Here is a 23,608-nt window from a genome sequence, read left to right as displayed (position 1 = left end):
CGCTGTCATCTACAGGTTTTAATGGCGCCATTTACCATTTTTCTTTAGAATGGACTCATTGGGAGAGATTCATCAAATCCGGTGCAGAGGAAGAGTGAAGCAGCCGCCCACAGCGACCAGTCAGACCGCATATCCCATCTTTATAAAGGCCTATGAAAAATGAAAGTAGCGATCTGATTGGTCTTCATGGCGACTTATCCCCTCCTCCTCCACACGGGTCCGATAAACCTCTCCCATTACAGATTATTTATACACCATATTTTATTGTATTATAATGTAAGTCAATGGTAAAAAGATCCTGTAGTAATGTGAAGCGCAGAATCTGTTTTAGCATCTAACGTTACGTTTTTGTCCTTTCCAAGAGTATAAACGGAATCACAAACACAGTTATCAAAACCCGTCCAGAGGAAAAGTTCCCCAGTTGCCCATAGCAACCAATCAGATGGCTTCTTTCACTTTGCAGAGGCCTTGGTAACAATGAAAGAAGCGATCTGATTGGTTGCTATGGGTAACGTTTCCTCTTGAAGGGTTTTGATAAATCTCCCCAGTGTGACTCTCGCCCCCTACTGGACACATTACACAACTAAGAACCATGCCGGCTGCTTCACAATACCAATATCTTCCCACTATGTTTTATCACCATTTCTGGGATAGAAAAGGCCCCAAAAAAGGCTCAAAAATCTGTCCCAAAAGGAGCAAATATTTCCTGTAGAATTCCTATAAATGTAATGGGGAAATGGCTTTTTGTGCACAGTTTAATGTTCCAGCCATTATTGTTACAGAAAATGGTGGGGATTATAGCCTAAAGCTTGGACCTGTATGCCAGGAAAGTTTAACTTGTTACATCCCGGCCTGCGTGACTTGCTGCACCACTTAAGCAGGACTAGGTCTGTGCATCGGTATACAGCAGTGTTTCCCAAACAGGGTGCCTCCAGCTGTTGCAAAACACCCAGCATGCCTGGACAATTTTATGAGATGTTTTTCTATTTTAGAAACTACTCTCAGCTCCCAGCATGTACTGACAGACCATGCATGCTGAGAGTTGTAGTTGTGAACACAGCTGTAGGCACACGGGTCGGGAAACACTAAGTTAGGATCTGTTTTCTAACTCAATGTTTCCCAACCCGTGTACCTCCAGCTAGTGCAGAACAACAACTACCAGGATGCCTGGACTGTCTGGGCATGCTGAGAGTTGTAGTTTTGCAACATCTGCACAGTGGTCTTTAATCTGTGGCCCTCCAGATATTGCAAAACTACAACATCCAGCATGCCTAGACAGCCAACAGCTGTCGGGGCATGCTGAGAGTTGTAGTTTTGCAACTTTTAGCAGGCCACCAAAGATGATCTTCACTGTCGTGCGCAGTCTCCACAGTCGTCCCCACCTCCGAGCCACTACCCCCACCCCACTCTGCACGGACTTCCATTGGTGGGCAGAGCGGGGGATCTTAACTTTAACCATCCTACCATTGGTCTGTCAGCCCTGACTAATGGCAGGGGATAGGAGGAGGTAGTACCCCTGCCACTTCACTCCTATCCATCATGGTGGTCAGTGATGTCTCTGACAGCACTCATATTTTCTGGGCGATCGGGTCATCAGAAACCCTGATTGGCCTTGAATTGACCGGCGAATCACGGCGATTAACATTTTGGGGAAGGGGTCTTGGGACCCCCCTAGCGATGTGCCGGGATGGCTGCTAATAGATATCATCAGTCATCCTCCTCCGATTACTGCCCAACAAGCGGCGGTGACCGGAAATAGGGAGGGCGTACAGGTACTCCCTGCGTCCCAACAAGTTAAACGTAATAATTGTACTTAAAAAATATGCTATTTTTATAAAGCGGTAGAATAATAGAAAAGTATATAACATGGGGATCATTTTAATCATATTGACCCACAGAATAAAGAAAATGTAATTTTTACCGTAAAGTGTACAGTGTGAAAACAAAACCTTTCAAAATTTACAAAACTGCGGTTTTCTCTTTAATTACCTCACAAATAATAATTTTTGGGGTCTGTCATACATTTTATGGTAAAATTAGTGATGTCATTACAAAGGACAATTGGTTTCCCAAAAAACAAGTCCTCATATGGATCTGTGGATGGAAATAAAAGAGTTATGATTATTGGAAGACGAGGAGGAAGATACTAAAATGCAAAAATAAAATTGGCTGTGACCTTAACGACACAGGACGTATATTTACATCCCACGCGGCTCCCGTGATATAACGCAGGGTCGCATGGTGACCCCACATCAAATCGAGTCGTTGCCGGCGGCCATCAATGTCCGGGACCCGCGGCTAATACCGGACATAACCGATCGTGATGATACTTTGATGGTCGCGTCTGAAGTGAAAGTGGAACCTTCCAGGCAGTGGTGCTGTTTTGGACCGCCACGGCATCCCGAACAGCTTGTAGGACACGAGGAGGATCCTTACCTGCCTCCTCACTGTCCAATCGCCAAATGACTGCTCTGTGCCCGACATCCAGGAAGGAGCAGTCGAGTGGCGATAACACTGATCAATGCCATGCTCTTGCATGGCAGTGATCAGTGTGAGAAATCAGTGTGTGCAATGTTATAGTCTCTTATGGGCTATGACATTGCAAAAAAAAAAAAAGTGAAAAGTATTAATAAATGTGATTTAACCCCTTCCCTAATAAAAGTATGAATAATCCTTCCCCTTTTTTTACCAAAATTTTTTTTTAAATAAAAATAAACATATGTGGTATCGCCGCGTAACTAAATCTCCGATCAATATAAGTATATCATTAATTAAACCGCACGGTCAATGGCGTACACGGAAAAAATTCCAAAGTCCAAAATAGCGTATTTTTGGTCACTTTAAACCATAAAAAAAGCGATCAAAGAGTCAGATCAAAACAAAAATGGTACCAATAAAAACTTCAGATCACGTCCGAAAAAATGAGCCCTCATACCGCCCCAAATGCGGGAATATAAAAAAGTTATAGCGGTCAGAAGATGACATTTTAAACATATAAAATTTTCCTGCATGTAGTTATGATTTTTCCAGAAGTCTGACAACATCAAACCTATATAAGTAGGGGATCATTTTAATCGTATGGACCTACAGAATAAAGATAAGGTGTCATTTTTACCGAAAAATTTACTGGTTAGAAACGGAAGCTCCAAAAAGTTACAAAATGGTAGTTTTTTTTTTCTTTCAGTTTTGTCACGCAATGATTATTTTTTTCCCGTTTCGCTGTAGATTTTATGGTAAAATGACTGACGTCATTACAAAGTAGAATTGGTGGTGCAAAAAATAAGCCATCATATGGATTTTTAGGTGGAAAATTTAAAGGGTTATGATTTTTAAAAGGTGATGAGCAAAAAAACTAAAGTGCAGAAAACGTAAAAACACTATGTCCTTAAGGGGTTAAACACGTATAATGTTTTGTACAGACATGATTGGGCTTAGAATCGTCCTCCTCTGACCCCTATAACTCTTATTTGTCCGTATACAGGAATGTACGAGCCGGATGTGCCGGGATCTGTACTATTTTATTACCACTATAGTTTTCATGGGGATTATTGATCGATTATGATCATTTTTTGTGGTTTATGAAGTGACCAAAAATCAGCAATTCTGGACTTTGGTATTTTTTATGTTTACGCCATTGACCGCGCGGTTTCATTAAAGAGAACCTCTCATTAACTTGTTACATGTTATAATCCTCCCAGGTCACTGCCCCATCATGATAAACCACCCCCGGCCTTTATTTTTATTATTTCTTAGTTTTCTACCGTGATATTGTTCTGTATTTTCTTCTCAGTCTCAGTCAGATTCACAGACGGGGAAGGGGCGTTCCCCAGCAGGCGTGACATCATCTGAAGCCATACAGGGGAGAACTTCAGTTCAGCGTGAGATGAGCTATGATTGGCTAAGGCTGAACACAGCCCCCTCAGCACTCCAGGCTGCACTTTCTTTGTTTGGACTTATGCCAGGCCAGCAGGAGTCCAAAGTCTGTGTATGAGATGGGGAAAAATGTGCTCTGGACAAGTAGGGAGACACCTAGTGGCAGCTTTTATAAACACAAAAAAAAACATAAAAAACGTCATTTTTTTTTAAACAGATTTTTTTTATTTACAATAAGGTATGCAATAGCAAAAATATTCGTTTTATTGAGAGTGACCATTTAACATGATATTTTAGTAAATTCAAGTAGAAAAAAAAACAGACATGTTGGCGTCTACAACATGTGCAGTGATCTCGGCTTCTCAGCAAAATGTATTAAACTAAAAGGAGGTTATTATACTTAATGATCATAAAGTGCAGCCGCAAGACACGTCACCGCCACCTGTATATAACCATCATATACAGCTCTACTGTGTACACATACAGCTCAGCTACATGTACATTACACATATACAGCTCTACTGTGTACACATACAGCTCAGCTACATGTACATTACACATATACAGCTCTACTGTGTACACATACAGCTCAGCTACATGTACATTACACATATACAGCTCTACTGTGTACACATACAGCTCAGCTACATGTACATTACACATATACAGCTCTACTGTGTACACATACAGCTCAGCTACATGTACATTACACATATACAGCTCTACTGTGTACACATACAGCTCAGCTACATGTACATTACACATATACAGCTCTACTGTGTACACATACAGCTCACCTACATGTACATTACACATATACAGCTCTACTGTGTACACATACAGCTCAGCTACATGTACATTACACATATACAGCTCTACTGTGTACACATACAGCTCACCTACATGTACATTACACATATACAGCTCTACTGTGTACACATACAGCTCAGCTACATGTACATTACACATATACAGCTCTACTGTGTACACACACAGCTCAGCTACATGTACATTACACATATACAGCTCTACTGTGTACACATACAGCTCAGCTACATGTACATTACACATATACAGCTCTACTGTGTACACATACAGCTCAGCTACATTACACATATACAGCTCTACTGTGTACACATACAGCTCAGCTACATGTACATTACACATATACAGCACTACTGTGTACACATACAGCTCAGCTACATGTACATTACACATATACAGCACTACTGTGTACACATACAGCTCAGCTACATGTACATTACACATATACAGCTCTACTGTGTACACATACAGCTCAGCTACATGCACATTACACATATACAGCTCTACTGTGTACACATACAGCTCAGCTACATGTACATTACACATATACAGCTCTACTGTGTACACATACAGCTCAGCTACATGCACATTACACATATACAGCTCTACTGTGTACACATACAGCTCAGCTACATGCACATTACACATATACAGCACTACTGGGTACACATACAGCTCAGCTACATGCACATTACACATATACAGCTCTACTGTGTACACATACAGCTCAGCTACATGCACATTACACATATACAGCTCTACTGTGTACACATACAGCTCAGCTACATGCACATTACACATATACAGCTCTACTGTGTACACATACAGCTCAGCTACATGCACATTACACATATACAGCTCTACTGTGTACACATACAGCTCAGCTACATGTACATTACACATATACAGCTCTACTGTGTACACATACAGCTCAGCTACATGTACATTACACATATACAGCTCTACTGTGTACACATACAGCTCAGCTACATGTACATTACATATATACAGCTCTACTGTGTACACATACAGCTCAGCTACATGTACATTACACATATACAGCTCTACTGTGTACACATACAGCTCAGCTACATGTACATTACACATATACAGCTCTACTGTGTACACATACAGCTCAGCTACATGTACATTACACATATACAGCTCTACTGTGTACACATACAGCTCAGCTACATGTACATTACACATATACAGCTCTACTGTGTACACATACAGCTCATCTACATGCACATTACACATATACAGCTCTACTGTGTACACATACAGTTCAGCTACATGTACATTACACATATACATATCTACTGTGTACACATACAGCTCAGCTACATGTACATTACACATATACATATCTACTGTGTACACATACAGCTCAGCTACATGTACATTACACATATACAGCTCTACTGTGTACACATACAGTTCAGCTACATGTACATTACACATATACAGCTCTACTGTGTACACATACAGCTCAGCTACATGCACATTACACATATACAGCTCTACTGTGTACACATACAGCTCAGCTACATGTACATTACACATATACAGCACTACTGTGTACACATACAGCTCAGCTACATGTACATTACACATATACAGCTCTACTGTGTACACATACAGCTCAGCTACATGCACATTACACATATACAGCATTACTGTGTACACATACAGCTCAGCTACATGTACATTACACATATACAGCTCTACTGTGTACAAATACAGCTCAGCTATATGTATATTACACATATACAGCTCTACTGTGTACACATACAGCTCAGCTACATGCACATTACACATATACAGCTCTACTGTGTACACATACAGCTCAGCTACATGCACATTACACATATACAGCTCTACTGTGTACACATACAGCTCAGCTACATGCACATTACACATATACAGCACTACTGGGTACACATACAGCTCAGCTACATGCACATTACACATATACAGCTCTACTGTGTACACATACAGCTCAGCTACATGCACATTACACATATACAGCTCTACTGTGTACACATACAGCTCAGCTACATGCACATTACACATATACAGCTCTACTGTGTACACATACAGCTCAGCTACATGCACATTACACATATACAGCTCTACTGTGTACACACTGCTCAGCTACATGTACATTACACATATACAGCTCTACTGTGTACACATACAGCTCAGCTACATGTACATTACACATATACAGCTCTACTGTGTACACATACAGCTCATCTACATGTACATTACATATATACAGATCTACTGTGTACACATACAGCTCAGCTACATGTACATTACATATATACAGCTCTACTGTGTACACATACAGCTCAGCTACATGTACATTACACATATACAGCTCTACTGTGTACACATACAGCTCAGCTACATGTACATTACACATATACAGCTCTACTGTGTACACATACAGCTCAGCTACATGTACATTACACATATACAGCTCTACTGTGTACACATACAGCTCAGCTACATGCACATTACACATATACAGCTCTACTGTGTACACATACAGCCCAGCTACATGTACATTACACATATACAGCTCTACTGTGTACACATACAGCTCAGCTACATGTACATTACACATATACAGCTCTACTGTGTACACATACAGCTCAGCTACATGTACATTACACATATACAGCTCTACTGTGTACACATACAGCTCAGCTACATACACATTACACACAGCTCTACTGTACACATACAGCTCAGCTACATGTACATTACACATATACAGCTCTACTGTGTACACATACAGCTCAGCTACATGTACATTACACATATACAGCTCTACTGTGTACACATACAGCTCAGCTACATGCACATTACACATATACAGCTCTACTGTGTACACATACAGCTCAGCTACATGTACATTACACATATACAGCTCTACTGTGTACACACACAGCTCAGCTACATGTACATTACACATATACAGCTCTACTGTGTACACATACAGCTCAGCTACATGCACATTACACATATACAGCTCTACTGTGTACACATACAGCTCAGCTACATGCACATTACACATATACAGCTCTACTGTGTACACATACAGCTCCGCTACATGCACATTACACATATACAGCTCTACTGTGTACACATACAGCTCAGCTACATGTACATTACACATATACAGCTCTACTGTGTACACATACAGCTCAGCTACATGTACATTACACATATACAGCTCTACTGTGTACACATACAGCTCAGCTACATGTACATTACACATATACAGCACTACTGTGTACACATACAGCTCAGCTACATGTACATTACACATATACAGCTCTACTGTGTACACATACAGCTCAGCTACATGCACATTACACATATACAGCATTACTGTGTACACATACAGCTCAGCTACATGTACATTACACATATACAGCTCTACTGTGTACAAATACAGCTCAGCTATATGTACATTACACATATACAGCTCTACTGTGTACACATACAGCTCAGCTACATGCACATTACACATATACAGCTCTACTGTGTACACATACAGCTCAGCTACATGCACATTACACATATACAGCTCTACTGTGTACACATACAGCTCAGCTACATGCACATTACACATATACAGCACTACTGGGTACACATACAGCTCAGCTACATGCACATTACACATATACAGCTCTACTGTGTACACATACAGCTCAGCTACATGCACATTACACATATACAGCTCTACTGTGTACACATACAGCTCAGCTACATGCACATTACATATATACAGATCTACTGTGTACACATACAGCTCAGCTACATGTACATTACATATATACAGCTCTACTGTGTACACATACAGCTCAGCTACATGTACATTACACATATACAGCTCTACTGTGTACACATACAGCTCAGCTACATGTACATTACACATATACAGCTCTACTGTGTACACATACAGCTCAGCTACATGCACATTACACACATACAGCTCAGCTACATGTACATTACACATATACAGCTCTACTGTGTACACATACAGCTCAGCTACATGTACATTACACATATACAGCTCTACTGTGTACACATACAGCTCAGCTACATGTACATTACACATATACAGCTCTACTGTGTACACATACAGCTCAGCTACATGTACATTACACATATACAGCTCTACTGTGTATACATACAGCTCAGCTACATGCACATTACACATATACAGCTCTACTGTGTACACATACAGCTCAGCTACATGTACATTACACATATACAGCTCTACTGTGTACACATACAGCTCAGCTACATGTACATTACACATATACAACTCTACTGTGTACACATACAGCTCATCTACATGCACATTACACATATACAGCTCTACTGTGTACACATACAGTTCAGCTACATGTACATTACACATATACATATCTACTGTGTACACATACAGCTCAGCTACATGTACATTACACATATACAGCTCTACTGTGTACACATACAGTTCAGCTACATGTACATTACACATATACAGCTCTACTGTGTACACATACAGCTCAGCTACATGCACATTACACATATACAGCTCTACTGTGTACACATACAGCTCAGCTACATGTACATTACACATATACAGCTCTACTGTGTACACATACAGCTCAGCTACATGCACATTACACATATACAGATCTACTGTGTACACATACAGCTCAGCTACATGCACATTACACATATACAGCTCTACTGTGTACACATACAGCTCAGCTACATGCACATTACACATATACAGCTCTACTGTGTACACATACAGCTCAGCTACATGTACATTACACATATACAGCTCTACTGTGTACACATACAGCTCAGCTACATGTACATTACACATATACAGCTCTACTGTGTACACATACAGCTCAGCTACATGTACATTACACATATACAGCTCTACTGTGTACACATACAGCTCAGCTACATGTACATTACACATATACAGCTCTACTGTGTACACATACAGCTCAGCTACATGTACATTACACATATACAGCTCTACTGTGTACACATACAGCTCAGCTACATGCACATTACACATATACAGCTCTACTGTGTACACATACAGCTCAGCTACATGCACATTACACATATACAGCTCTACTGTGTACACATACAGCTCAGCTACATGCACATTACACATATACAGCTCTACTGTGTACACATACAGCTCAGCTACATGTACATTACACATATACAGCTCTACTGTGTACACATACAGCTCAGCTACATGTACATTACACATATACAGCTCTACTGTGTACACATACAGCTCAGCTACATGTACATTACACATATACAGCTCTACTGTGTACACATACAGCTCAGCTACATGTACATTACACACATACAGCTCTACTGTACACATACAGCTCAGCTACATGCACATTACACATATGCAGCATTACTGTGTACACATACAGCTCAGCTACATGCACATTACACATATACAGCTCTACTGTGTACACATACAGCTCAGCTACATGTACATTACACATATACAGCTCTACTGTGTACACATACAGCTCAGCTACATGTACATTACACATATACAGCTCTACTGTGTACACATACAGCTCAGCTACATGTACATTACACATATACAGCTCTACTGTGTACACATACAGCTCAGCTACATGTACATTACACATATACAGCTCTACTGTGTACACATACAGCTCAGCTACATGTACATTACACATATACAGCTCTACTGTGTACACATACAGCACAGCTACATGTACATTACACATATACAGCTCTGCTGTGTACACATACAGCTCAGCTACATGTACATTACACATATACAGCTCTACTGTGTACACATACAGCTCAGCTACATGTATATTACACATATACAGCTCTACTGTGTACACATACAGCTCAGCTACATGTACATTACACATATACAGCTCTACTGTGTACACATACAGCTCAGCTACATGTACATTACACATATTCAGCTCTACTGTGTACACATACAGCTCAGCTACATGTACATTACACATATACAGCTCTACTGTGTACACATACAGCTCAGCTACATGTACATTACACATATACAGCTCTACTGTGTACACATACAGCTCAGCTACATGTACATTACACATATACAGCTCTACTGTGTACACATACAGCTCAGCTACATGTACATTACACATATACAGCTCTACTGTGTACACATACAGCTCAGCTACATGCACATTACACATATACAGCTCTACTGTGTACACATACAGCTCAGCTACATGTACATTACACATATACAGCTCTACTGTGTACACATACAGCTCAGCTACATGTACATTACACATATACAGCTCTACTGTGTACACATACAGCTCAGCTACATGCACATTACACATATACAGCTCTACTGTGTACACATACAGCTCAGCTACATGCACATTACACATATATACAGCTCAGCTACATGTACATTACACATATACAGCTCTACTGTGTACACATACAGCTCAGCTACATGTATATTACACATATACAGCTCTACTGTGTACACATACAGCTCAGCTACATGTACATTACACATATTCAGCTCTACTGTGTACACATACAGCTCAGCTACATGTACATTACACATATACAGCTTTACTGTGTACACATACAGCTCAGCTACATGTACATTACACATATACAGCTCTACTGTGTACACATACAGCTCAGCTACATGCACATTACACATATACAGCTCTACTGTGTACACATACAGCTCAGCTACATGTACATTACACATATACAGCTCAGCTACACGCACATTACACATATACAGCTCTACTGTGTACACATACAGCTCAGCTACATGTACATTACACATATACAGCTCTACTGTGTACACATACAGCTCAGCTACATGTACATTACACATACAGCTCTACTGTGTACACATACAGCTCAGCTACATGTACATTACACATATACAGCTCTACTGTGTACACATACAGCTCAGCTACATGTACATTACACATATACAGCTCTACTGTGTACACATACAGCTCAGCTACATGTACATTACACATATACAGCTCTACTGTGTACACATACAGCTCAGCTACATGCACATTACACATATACTGCTCTACTGTGTACACATACAGCTCAGCTACATGTACATTACACATATACTGCTCTACTGTGTACACATACAGCTCAGCTACATGCACATTACACATATACAGCTCTACTGTGTACACATACAGCTCAGCTACATGCACATTACACATATATACAGCTCTACTGTGTACACATACAGCTCAGCTACATGTACATTACACATATACAGCTCTACTGTGTACACATACAGCTCAGCTACATGCACATTACACATATACAGCTCTACTGTGTACACATACAGCTCAGCTACATGTACATTACACATATACAGCTCTACTGTGTACACATACAGCTCACCTACATGTACATTACACATATACAGCTCTACTGTGTACACATACAGCTCAGCTACATTACACATATACAGCTCTACTGTGTACACATACAGCTCAGCTACATGTACATTACACATATACAGCTCTACTGTGTACACATACAGCTCAGCTACATGTACATTACACATATACAGCACTACTGTGTACACATACAGCTCAGCTACATGTACATTACACACATACAGCTCAGCTACATGTACATTACACATATACAGCTCTACTGTGTACACATACAGCTCAGCTACATGCACATTACACATATACAGCTCTACTGTGTACACATACAGCTCAGCTACATGTACATTACACATATACAGCACTACTGTGTACACATACAGCTCAGCTACATGTACATTACACACATACAGCTCAGCTACATGTACATTACACATATACAGCTCTACTGTGTACACATACAGCTCAGCTACATGCACATTACACATATACAGCTCTACTGTGTACACATACAGCTCAGCTACATGTACATTACACATATACAGCTCTACTGTGTACACATACAGCTCAGCTACATGTACATTACACATATACAGCTCTACTGTGTACACATACAGCTCAGCTACATGTACATTACACATATACAGCTCTACTGTGTACACATACAGCTCAGCTACATGTACATTACACATATACAGCTCTACTGTGTACACATACAGCTCAGCTACATGCACATTACACATATACAGCTCTACTGTGTACACATACAGCTCAGCTACATGTACATTACACATATACAGCTCTACTGTGTACACATACAGCTCAGCTACATGTACATTACACATATACAGCTCTACTGTGTACACATACAGCTCAGCTACATGTACATTACACATATACAGCTCTACTGTGTACACATACAGCTCAGCTACATGTACATTACACATATACAGCTCTACTTTGTACACATACAGCTCAGCTACATGCACATTACACATATACAGCTCTACTGTGTACACATACAGCTCAGCTACATGCACATTACACATATACAGCTCTACTGTGTACACATACAGCTCAGCTACATGTACATTACACATATACAGCTCTACTGTGTACACATACAGCTCAGCTACATGTACATTACACATATACAGCTCTACTGTGTACACATACAGCTCAGCTACATGCACATTACACATATACAGCTCTACTGTGTACACATACAGCTCAGCTACATGCACATTACACATATACAGCTCTACTGTGTACACATACAGCTCAGCTACATGTACATTACACACATACAGCTCTACTGTGTACACATACAGCTCAGCTACATGTACATTACACATATACAGCTCTACTGTGTACACATACAGCTCAGCTACATGTACATTACACATATACAGCTCTACTGTGTACACATACAGCTCAGCTACATGTACATTACACATATACAGCTCTACTGTGTACACATACAGCTCAGCTACATGTACATTACACATATACAGCTCTACTGTGTACACATACAGCTCAGCTACATGCACATTACACATCTCTACTGTGTACACATACAGCTCAGCTACATGTACATTACACATATACAGCTCTACTGTGTACACATACAGCTCAGGTACATGCACATTACACATATACAGCTCTACTGTGTACACATACAGCTCAGCTACATGTACATTACACATATACAGCTCTACTGTGTACACATACAGCTCAGCTACATGCACATTACACATATACAGCTCTACTGTGTACACATACAGCTCAGCTACATGTACATTACACATATACAGCACTACTGTGTACACATACAGCTCAGCTACATGCACATTACACACAGCTCTGCTGTGTACACATACAGCTCAGCTACATGTACATTACACATATACAGCTCTACTGTGTACACATACAGCTCAGCTACATGCACATTACACACAGCTCTGCTGCAGACATATATAACATACACAGCTCTGCACCACGCACATCACACACACACAGCTCTGCTGCATACACATAACTTCAGCTCATCCAGCAGCGATCACAACCAGCACAGCAGAGTCCTGCATACACTGAGCAGAGGAGCCTAGAGCAGCAGCCCCTGATCATGTGACTCCTCCTCCTCCATGTGACTGATCACATGACGGTGACATAATCGCAGGTCCTGTAAGTACACGGCTCCTGTACAGTCTGCAGGTGGAGGTATATACGGTTGTGGTGACATCAGGAGCGCTGGGGGAGGGGACATTACTATTAACCCCTTCAGGTACACAAGGTCTTATGACTTAACGAAGACGATCACAAGATCCAGAACTTTCTGTGTATTTGTCTCTTTCTTTCTCTGTTGTTGTTTCTATTAGCAGCCGCCATTTCTCATCGTCTCCTCTTCTTCCCTTCAGGTTTCTCCAATCCAGGATCCTCTGCTGATATCTTCTATATAAGAGAATTCTCCTGGATGACCCATCAACCATGGAGAGAGACAGGAACAAGATGGCCGACAGGATCATAAACCTCACCCTACAGATACTCTCCTGGCTTACTGGAGAGGTGAGGGATTCTGGGAGTGATGTCACATGACCTCATTCTTATCTATGTAATAACAGATGGATATGACTGGAGAGGTGAGGGATTCTGGGAGTGATGTCACATGACCTTATTCTTATCTATGTAATAACAGATGGATATGACTGGAGAGGTGAGGGATTCTGGGAGTGATGTCACATGACCTCATTCTTATCTATGTAATAACAGATGGATATGACCGTAGAGGTGAGGGATTCTGGGAGTGATGTCACATGACCTCATTCTTATCTATGTAATAACAGATGATATGACTGGAGAGGTGAGGGATTCTGGGAGTGATGTCACATGACCTCATTCTTATCTATGTAATAACAGATGGATATGACTGGAGAGGTGAGGGATTCTGGGAGTGATGTCACATGACCCCATTCTTATCTATGGAATAACAGATGGATATGACTGGAGAGGTGAGGGATTCTGGGAGTGATGTCACATGACCTCATTCTTATCTATGTAATAACAGATGATATGACTGGAGAGGTGAGGGATTCTGGGAGTGATGTCACATGACCTCATTCTTATCTATGTAATAACAGATGGATATGACTGGAGAGGTGAGGGATTCTGGGAGTGATGTCACATGACCCCATTCTTATCTATGGAATAACAGATGGATATGACTGGAGAGGTGAGGGATTCTGGGAGTGATGTCACATGACCTCATTCTTATCTATCTAATAACAGATGGATATGACTGGAGAGGTGAGGGATTCTGGGAGTGATGTCACATGACCTCATTCTTATCTATGTAATAACAGATGGATATGACTGGAGAGGTGAGGGATTCTGGGAGTGATGTCACATGACCTCATTCTTATCTATGTAATAACAGATAGATATGACTGGAGAGGTGAGGGATTCTGGGAGTGATGTCACACTACCTCATTCTTATCTATGTAATAACAGATGGATATGACTGGAGAGGTGAGGGATTCTGGGAGTGATGTCACATGACCTCATTCTTATCTATGGAATAACAGATGATATGACTGGAGAGGTGAGGGATTCTGGGAGTGATGTCACATGACCTCATTCTTATCTATGTAATAACAGATGGATATGACTGGAGAGGTGAGGGATTCTGGGAGTGATGTCACATGACCTCATTCTTATCTATGTAATAACAGATAGATATGACTGGAGAGGTGAGGGATTCTGGGAGTGATGTCACACTACCTCATTCTTATCTATGTAATAACAGATGGATATGACTGGAGAGGTGAGGGATTCTGGGAGTGATGTCACATGACCTCATTCTTATCTATGGAATAACAGATGATATGACTGGAGAGGTGAGGAATTCTGGGAATGTATGTAGTGATATTAATGTGTCTCTCCATACACAGGATTACACAGTAGTGAAGAAGTCCTCTAGTGGGCGCTGTCGGGCCCCTGTGTGTGAAGGATGGGGAAGAACCCTGAGCCCAATCCCGGGGCCCCCACCTCACTCCCTGATACATGAGGAAATGGATGAACAGAAGATCCGAGAACTCATCAACAAGATGATGGAGCTGCTGACTGGAGAGGTGACCCTGCTGGGACATTATACAGTAATGGAGGGGTCTGGTGATGACTGGAGAGGTGACACTGCTGGGAATGCTGGGACATTATACAGTAATGGAGGGGTCTGGTGATGACTGGAGAGGTGACACTGCTGGGACATTATACAGTAATGGAGGGGTCTGGTGATGACTGGAGAGGTGACACTGCTGGGACATTATACAGTAATGGAGGGGTCTGGTGATGACTGGAGAGGTGACACTGCTGGGACATTATACAGTAATGGAGGGGTCTGGTGATGACTGGAGAGGTGACACTGCTGGGACATTATACAGTAATAGAGGGGTCTGGTGATGACTGGAGAGGTGACACTGCTGGGACATTATACAGTAATGGAGGGGTCTGGTGATGACTGGAGAGGTGACACTGCTGGGACATTATACAGTAATGGAGGGGTCTGGTGATGACTGGAGAGGTGACACTGCTGGGACATTATACAGTAATGGAGGGGTCTGGTGATGACTGGAGAGGTGACACTGCTGGGACATTATACAGTAATGGAGGGGTCTGGTGATGACTGGAGAGGTGACACTGCTGGGACATTATACAGTAATGGAGGGGTCTGGTGATGACTGGAGAGGTGACACTGCTGGGACATTATACAGTAATGGAGGGGTCTGGTGATGACTGGAGAGGTGACCCTGCTGGGACATTATACAGTAATGGAGGGGTCTGGTGATGACTGGAGAGGTGACACTGCTGGGACATTATACAGTAATGGAGGGGTCTGGTGATGACAGGAGAGGTGACACTGCTGGGACATTATACAGTAATGGAGGGGTCTGGTGATGACTGGAGAGGTGACACTGCTGGGACATTATACAGTAATGGAGGGGTCTGGTGATGACTGGAGAGGTGACACTGCTGGGACATTATACAGTAATGGAGGGGTCTGGTGATGACTGGAGAGGTGACCCTGCTGGGACATTATACAGTAATGGAGGGGTCTGGTGATGACTGGAGAGGTGACACTGCTGGGAATGCTGGGACATTATACAGTAATGGAGGGGTCTGGTGATGACTGGAGAGGTGACACTGCTGGGACATTATACAGTAATGGAGGGGTCTGGTGATGACTGGAGAGGTGACACTGCTGGGACATTATACAGTAATGGAGGGGTCTGGTGATGACTGGAGAGGTGACACTGCTGGGACATTATACAGTAATGGAGGGGTCTGGTGATGACTGGAGAGGTGACACTGCTGGGACATTATACAGTAATGGAGGGGTCTGGTGATGACTGGAGAGGTGACACTGCTGGGACATTATACAGTAATGGAGGGGTCTGGTGATGACTGGAGAGGTGACACTGCTGGGACATTATACAGTAATGGAGGGGTCTGGTGATGATTAGAGAGGTGACACTGCTGGGACATTATACAGTAATGGAGGGGTCTGGTGATGACTGGAGAGGTGACCCTGCTGGGACATTATACAGTAATGGAGGGGTCTGGTGATGACTGGAGAGGTGACCCTGCTGGGACATTATACAGTAATGGAGGGGTCTGGTGATGACTGGAGAGGTGACACTGCTGGGACATTATACAGTAATGGAGGGGTCTGGTGATGACTGGAGAGGTGACACTGCTGGGACATTATACAGTAATGGAGGGGTCTGGTGATGACTGGAGAGGTGACACTGCTGGGACATTATACAGTAATGGAGGCGTCTGGTGATGACTGGAGAGGTGACACTGCTGGGACATTATACAGTAATGGAGGGGTCTGGTGATGACTGGAGAGGTGACACTGCTGGGACATTATACAGTAATGGAGGGGTCTGGTGATGACTGGAGAGGTGACACTGCTGGGAATGCTGGGACATTATACAGTAACACCACTGGAGGGGTCGGGGTGATGACTGTATCATTATATGTCAGGTTCCTATAAGGTGTCAGGACGTGGCGGTCTATTTCTCCATGGAGGAGTGGGAGTATGTAGAAGGACACAAGGATCAGTACAAGGATCAGGTCATGATGGAGGATCAGCAGCCCCTCACATCACCAGGTAATAGACATGACTATATACACACATCCTCTCATTATTTGTATGTAAAGAATGAATTCAGTCTCTGTATGTGTTCCCTACAGTCAGATCCAGTAAGAGAACAGCACCAGAGAGGTGTCCCCGTCCTCTTAATGAGAAGAATATGGAGGACATTACTACAAGGAAAAATCTGACATATATTAATACTACAGACATAAAGGAAGAAGAAGAGACAGATGTGAGCGGTGATGAGCAGTATAAGGAGGACATTCCTACAGAGAAATATCTGATCTATATTAATACTACAGACATAAAGGAAGAAGAAGACACAGATGTGAGCGGTGATGAGCAGTATGAGAAGGACATTCCTACAGGTAACTGCCCAGGTGAGTAGTAACCAATAAATATAGATAGGAGTTACAGATTCTACTCAGTCATCACCTGCAACAATATTGTGTGAAATTATTTAAATGGGCACTGTCAGATACAAAAACTTTTGATATGTTGTAAATCATGTATAACCAAAAGGTTTTGTAATTGCTTTCAATAGAAAATGTTCAGTATTTCATACTGATAAATCCAGTCAAACAACTGCCCCCCTGCCTGCTTGGACACATACTAGTCCTGCTGTGTCCATGAGTCATCACCTATGTCATGGACACACTTCCTTGATTGACAGCTGTGAGCGCAGGGCTCCTCCCACTGTCAGCTTGTGTCCCGCTACTGTCCGTGAGGACATGCTGGGAGTTGTAGTTTTGCTAATGCTGGGGAGATGTGAGCAGACAGCATACTGAGGTAGGGGGCGGAGACCTGCACAGTGAGGCCACGCCCCCTCCCTTTGAGAGAAATTCAGACTAGTGAGCTAAATTAAAAGTGTAAAAAAAAAAAATGTGCTAGACACATAAAAATTAGATGTACAGGATTAGGTACTGAGTGATATATTAAAAAAATGTTTTTTATGTTGGATCTGACGGGTACACTTTAAAGGAGTACTATCATGCAGGACAACTTATCACGGGCGGTCCTACTGCTGGGACCCTCCCACGATCTCCTGCACAGGACCCCGGGGATGATTCATCCCCGGAACAAGGTGTGTCGACCCCGCACTAAGTGGCGGCCAACACCCCCCCAATATGTCTCTATGGGAGAGCCAGAGATACAGCGTTCGTCTATCTCTGACTCTCCCATAGATATACATGAAAGTGTGTGTGTGTGTGTGGGGGGGGGGGGGGGCGACACACTAAGTTCCTGGGGAAAGCCGGGGTCCTATTCAGGAGATTGTGGGGGTCCCAGCAATCGGATCCCCCATTGATCAGACACTTATCCCCATCCTAGAACATAATAATGTTTTATAGGCATTTTCCCTGAGTGGAGTGTGATAGATGGTATGCACCCTCACTGATACTGAGCGTGCGCGTTGTCTTTAAAGTCCTTGTTTGCGCTGTTGTTTTTATTGTCCCTGTTGTCTCCATCTTATATAGTCAGCAGGATTTCCATGTAGACGACTAGAGGAATAATTTGGGATATTTCCCAGCACTTCTGTATTGCTGGGGGCTCTGAACCGCCTCGGCTGTCGTCTGATTTGTGCCCTATGGATTGTTCATTGCTGCTGGATCGGGGTGTGTTGGGGCTCCAGGAGCAGGGCTGTGGAGTCGGTAGATAAATGTTCCGACTCCGCAGTTTTTTGTACTTCCGACTCCAACTCCCTGACTCCGACTCCTCTGTATTAATATGCGAATGTATTTATAAACACAGTTGAATCCAAGAAACCCACCAAGTTCTAAGCTCTTCTAGCAGAGAGAGGTAGTTGGGCAGAAGCTGCTGCCTTCTCCTTTTTGTGTGCTGATCTGCTGCTGAAGATAGGGCAGTGGGAGGATCCAGGAAGGGGCATTTATTATAAAACATGATTTCCCTAGTAGAATCCCATAGTCATGTTTAAAGTTAAAGCTAACAATCAGAGTTTACAAGTTTTTATAGCCTTAGCTGAATGGCAGCAGTTTTTCCAATGGTTTACATCTTCAGTCTTGAACTATTGACCCACCATTCCCTTCACTTATACAAGTGTCTCTAGTCCTGCCAAAAACATATTTCCTTAACCCCTTATCAGTGAGAGGCTCGGTTACCCATGGGTTCCCTGTAACAGCAGAACACAACACTATGGAAAGTATAAGTATTGCCGCTCCTAATTGTGCGTTGCGTGCCATATAGTGAAGCACATGAAAAGCTTCTTCCGGTCACTTAACGTGTTTGTTATGCGGTTACGTGAGGCTCTGCATGCATTGGTCTTTATTCTTACAGTAGAGAAGTCATTAATAATAACTTTTTGTGAATTGGGACATTTAAACTTGCTTTTTTTTATTTTTTATTCCAATCTAAATTTAGTAGGTGTCGGAGTCGGTGCATTGTTTTCCGACTCCGACTCCAGGTACCCAAAATTTCGTCCGACTTCTCGACCCCGACTCCACAGCACTGTCCAGAAGTGGGGTGTATGTGACCTAAAGAACCTATATTATGTTTACATTAACTATTTATTATCCGGAGGACGGGGAGAAGGTTCCATGATGTCACATGCTGCACTTATAATGTTCTACTAAAAAGACTATAAATATGGGCGCAGTTATTAATAAAATCTGTGTTATTCTCTGCAGATTCTTGTAGCAGGAGATCAGAGGAGAATCTTATATCTTCAGATTATAAAGCAGATGATGATATCACACAAGATACATATGAAGAACATTCCATTATCCCAGATACACCCTCAGCCCTTCACAGCCAAGATCTGTCATCTCATCCTTATATACAGGTCCTGTCTTCTCAGTCATCACAGGATGTTCAGCAAAATAAAAGCCACAGAAGGTGTGTTACACATAAAAGAGCTCAAACAGGAAAGCTATGTTCATGCTCAGAATGTGGGAAATGTTTTACTTTTAATTCAGATCTTGTTGTACATCAAAGAACTCACAAAGGAGAGAAGCCGTTTTCATGTTCAGAATCTGAAAAATGTTTTACTTCTAAATCAAATCTTGTTCAACATCAAAGAACTCACACAGGGGAGAAACTATTTTCATGTTCAGAATGTGGAAAATGTTTTCCTTATAAAACACGGCTTGTTAAACATCAGAGAATTCACACAGGGGAGAAACCATTTTCATGTTCAGAATGTAGGAAATGTTTTACTTCTAAATCAAATCTTGTTGAACATAAAAGAATTCACACAGGGGAGAAACTATTTTCATGTTCAGAATGTGGGAAATGTTTTATTTCTAAATCACGGCTTGTTGAACATCAGAGAACTCACACAGGAGAGAAGCCATTTTCATGTTCAGAATGTGGTAAATGTTTTACTCAGAGATCACATCTGTCTGAACATCAAAAAATTCATATTGGAGAGAAGCCATTTTCATGTTCAGAATGTGGGAAATGTTTTACTTCTAAATTAAATCTTGTTCAACATCAAAGAACTCACACAGGGGTGAAACCATTTTCATGTTCAGAATGTGGAAAATGTTTTACTTCTAAATCAAGTCTTGTTCAACATCAGAGAACCCATACAGGAGAGAAGCCATATTCATGTGCAGAATGTGGAAAATGTTTTACTAATAAATCACATCTTGTTCAACATCAAAGAACCCACACAGGAGAGAAGCCATATTCATGTGCAGAATGTGGAAAATGTTTTACTCGAAAAGCAATTCTTCTTATACACCAAAGAATGCACACAAAGTAGCCTTCTAACTTGTCAAATTGTACAAAAGCTACAACCATTGCAGTCAAAGTCATAGGAGAGATCAATGTAGAGCAATAAATTTACATTGAAAAAGTGACTATTCCAAAAAATGTCTGATGTACAAAATGCGAATAGAATCCAAATAATACATCTGTATTTACGTCACCAGGTACTAGAATATTATATATATAAACTGGTCCCAAACCTTGTTACAAATGTTTAATAAAAATTTACTTTTCAAACATAAAGTTTCTTATCCATTTATCTCTATAATTTTGTCTGCTGGGAAATAATCCCCCATAACAATGTAGAGATATGATGTGTCCGCTGCTCCTCATGGTGAAGACCCAACAGGTATAATCCATGGGGAGCTGCTGGGACTGGATATTCCCCACCGGCCATGATTGACAGATCGCTCTTTGTTCACATATGTTACATATTATGGGATATTTCTCAATACATGTTCTCATTATCATAGTTACAGGTTATCACTGAGACACTGTACAGTGCTGGATGTATATATATAGAATCTAATGACATAGTACAATACTATTTCAGTACAGTGGGAGGATATACCATATATACACATGAAGTATCCAATAAGAAAACACCCACCACCTAATGTATACCATGCCGGCCCACAAGGGAGGATTGGACTCGTAATGAAGTATTTGTGATCGGTGCTTAATCGTATAGCGAACCTACCTAATTGAACCTCTTACTAACTCCTATTCCCTACTACATCCTGTAACCTATCTAGGCAGTTAGAGTTATGCCATATACTGCCGCGTAGGAGTACACCTGAAAAATAGAGGGCAAAACTCATAATCAGAACAAAGCGCTATTAACACGCGCAATAACCCTGTGACCAATGACTGAAATGCATTGTGCATTACTGACTATGGAATGGGGTTATGGTGCACGTAGCACTGAATTCCCAGCACCCCTATATCCTAACCACGTATACTGAGACGTGCAATACTGGTGGCCACATACAGTTAAATACAGCTTTATAACCACACACAGCTTATACATCATATAGCCTGGGTTCAGGAGAGAGAGAAGGGGGGGGGGGGCTGGAAATGCAGTGACCCCCCCCCCCCCCTTGCCAATACCGCTCATGCAGAATTGGGACAAAGTTGTGCAGAGTGCAGAGCTGTGCGGAGTTGCAAGCGCTCGCCCTCAGATGAAATGCACATTCTCCCTTAACTGAACCCAGATATGCAGGGCTCGTGGGGGGAGCGGGGTCTTGCCATAAGACATCCCCATCTAAATACCTAAGTGCGGGCGCCCGTGACTGCTCCCGCTGCCGGATTGCACGCGCTGTCAGGCTGCCAACGGGGCGCAAGCACAGGACAAGAAGCACGTGGAACGCCGTGCTGAATCCGGGGCCGGGGCTGACCGAGGGTGCCCTCCATACTCTGGCTTACCTCCGGAGAGAGGGCTGCAGCGAACGCCTCCACCCTGGCCGGCCCCGGACGCTTACCATTGCGCTGAAACCGGAACTCCCGTGCATCAGCTGACTCGCGTGTCAGCTGATCCCCTGTC

At 42.1% G+C, this 23,608-nt stretch overlaps 3 protein-coding genes across 3 annotated transcripts in view; 1 reads left to right on the top strand and 2 right to left on the bottom strand.

The window, feature by feature from the left end:
- Positions 1 to 22,477, top strand: part of LOC130298169 (oocyte zinc finger protein XlCOF7.1-like) — a 34,847-nt gene extending 12,370 nt beyond the window's left edge. Inside the window, exon 5 of the mRNA XM_056551081.1 lies at positions 21,366 to 22,477. Within this exon, the coding sequence (XP_056407056.1) occupies positions 21,366 to 22,060 (695 nt within the window). The 3' untranslated portion in view covers positions 22,061 to 22,477. The remainder of the gene's footprint in view (positions 1 to 21,365) is intronic.
- The window catches only part of LOC130298162 (oocyte zinc finger protein XlCOF8.4-like), an 81,772-nt gene that overhangs the window by 31,462 nt on the left and 26,702 nt on the right, over positions 1 to 23,608 (bottom strand). The gene's annotated exons all lie outside the window — the stretch shown is intronic.
- Positions 1 to 23,608, bottom strand: part of LOC130298167 (oocyte zinc finger protein XlCOF22-like) — a 76,499-nt gene that overhangs the window by 33,417 nt on the left and 19,474 nt on the right. The window lies entirely within an intron of this gene.

This window comes from Hyla sarda (assembly GCF_029499605.1).
Source record: "Hyla sarda isolate aHylSar1 chromosome 1 unlocalized genomic scaffold, aHylSar1.hap1 SUPER_1_unloc_3, whole genome shotgun sequence".
Classification (NCBI taxonomy): Eukaryota; Metazoa; Chordata; class Amphibia; order Anura; family Hylidae; genus Hyla; species Hyla sarda.
This window is presented reverse-complemented; position numbering and strand designations above follow the sequence as displayed.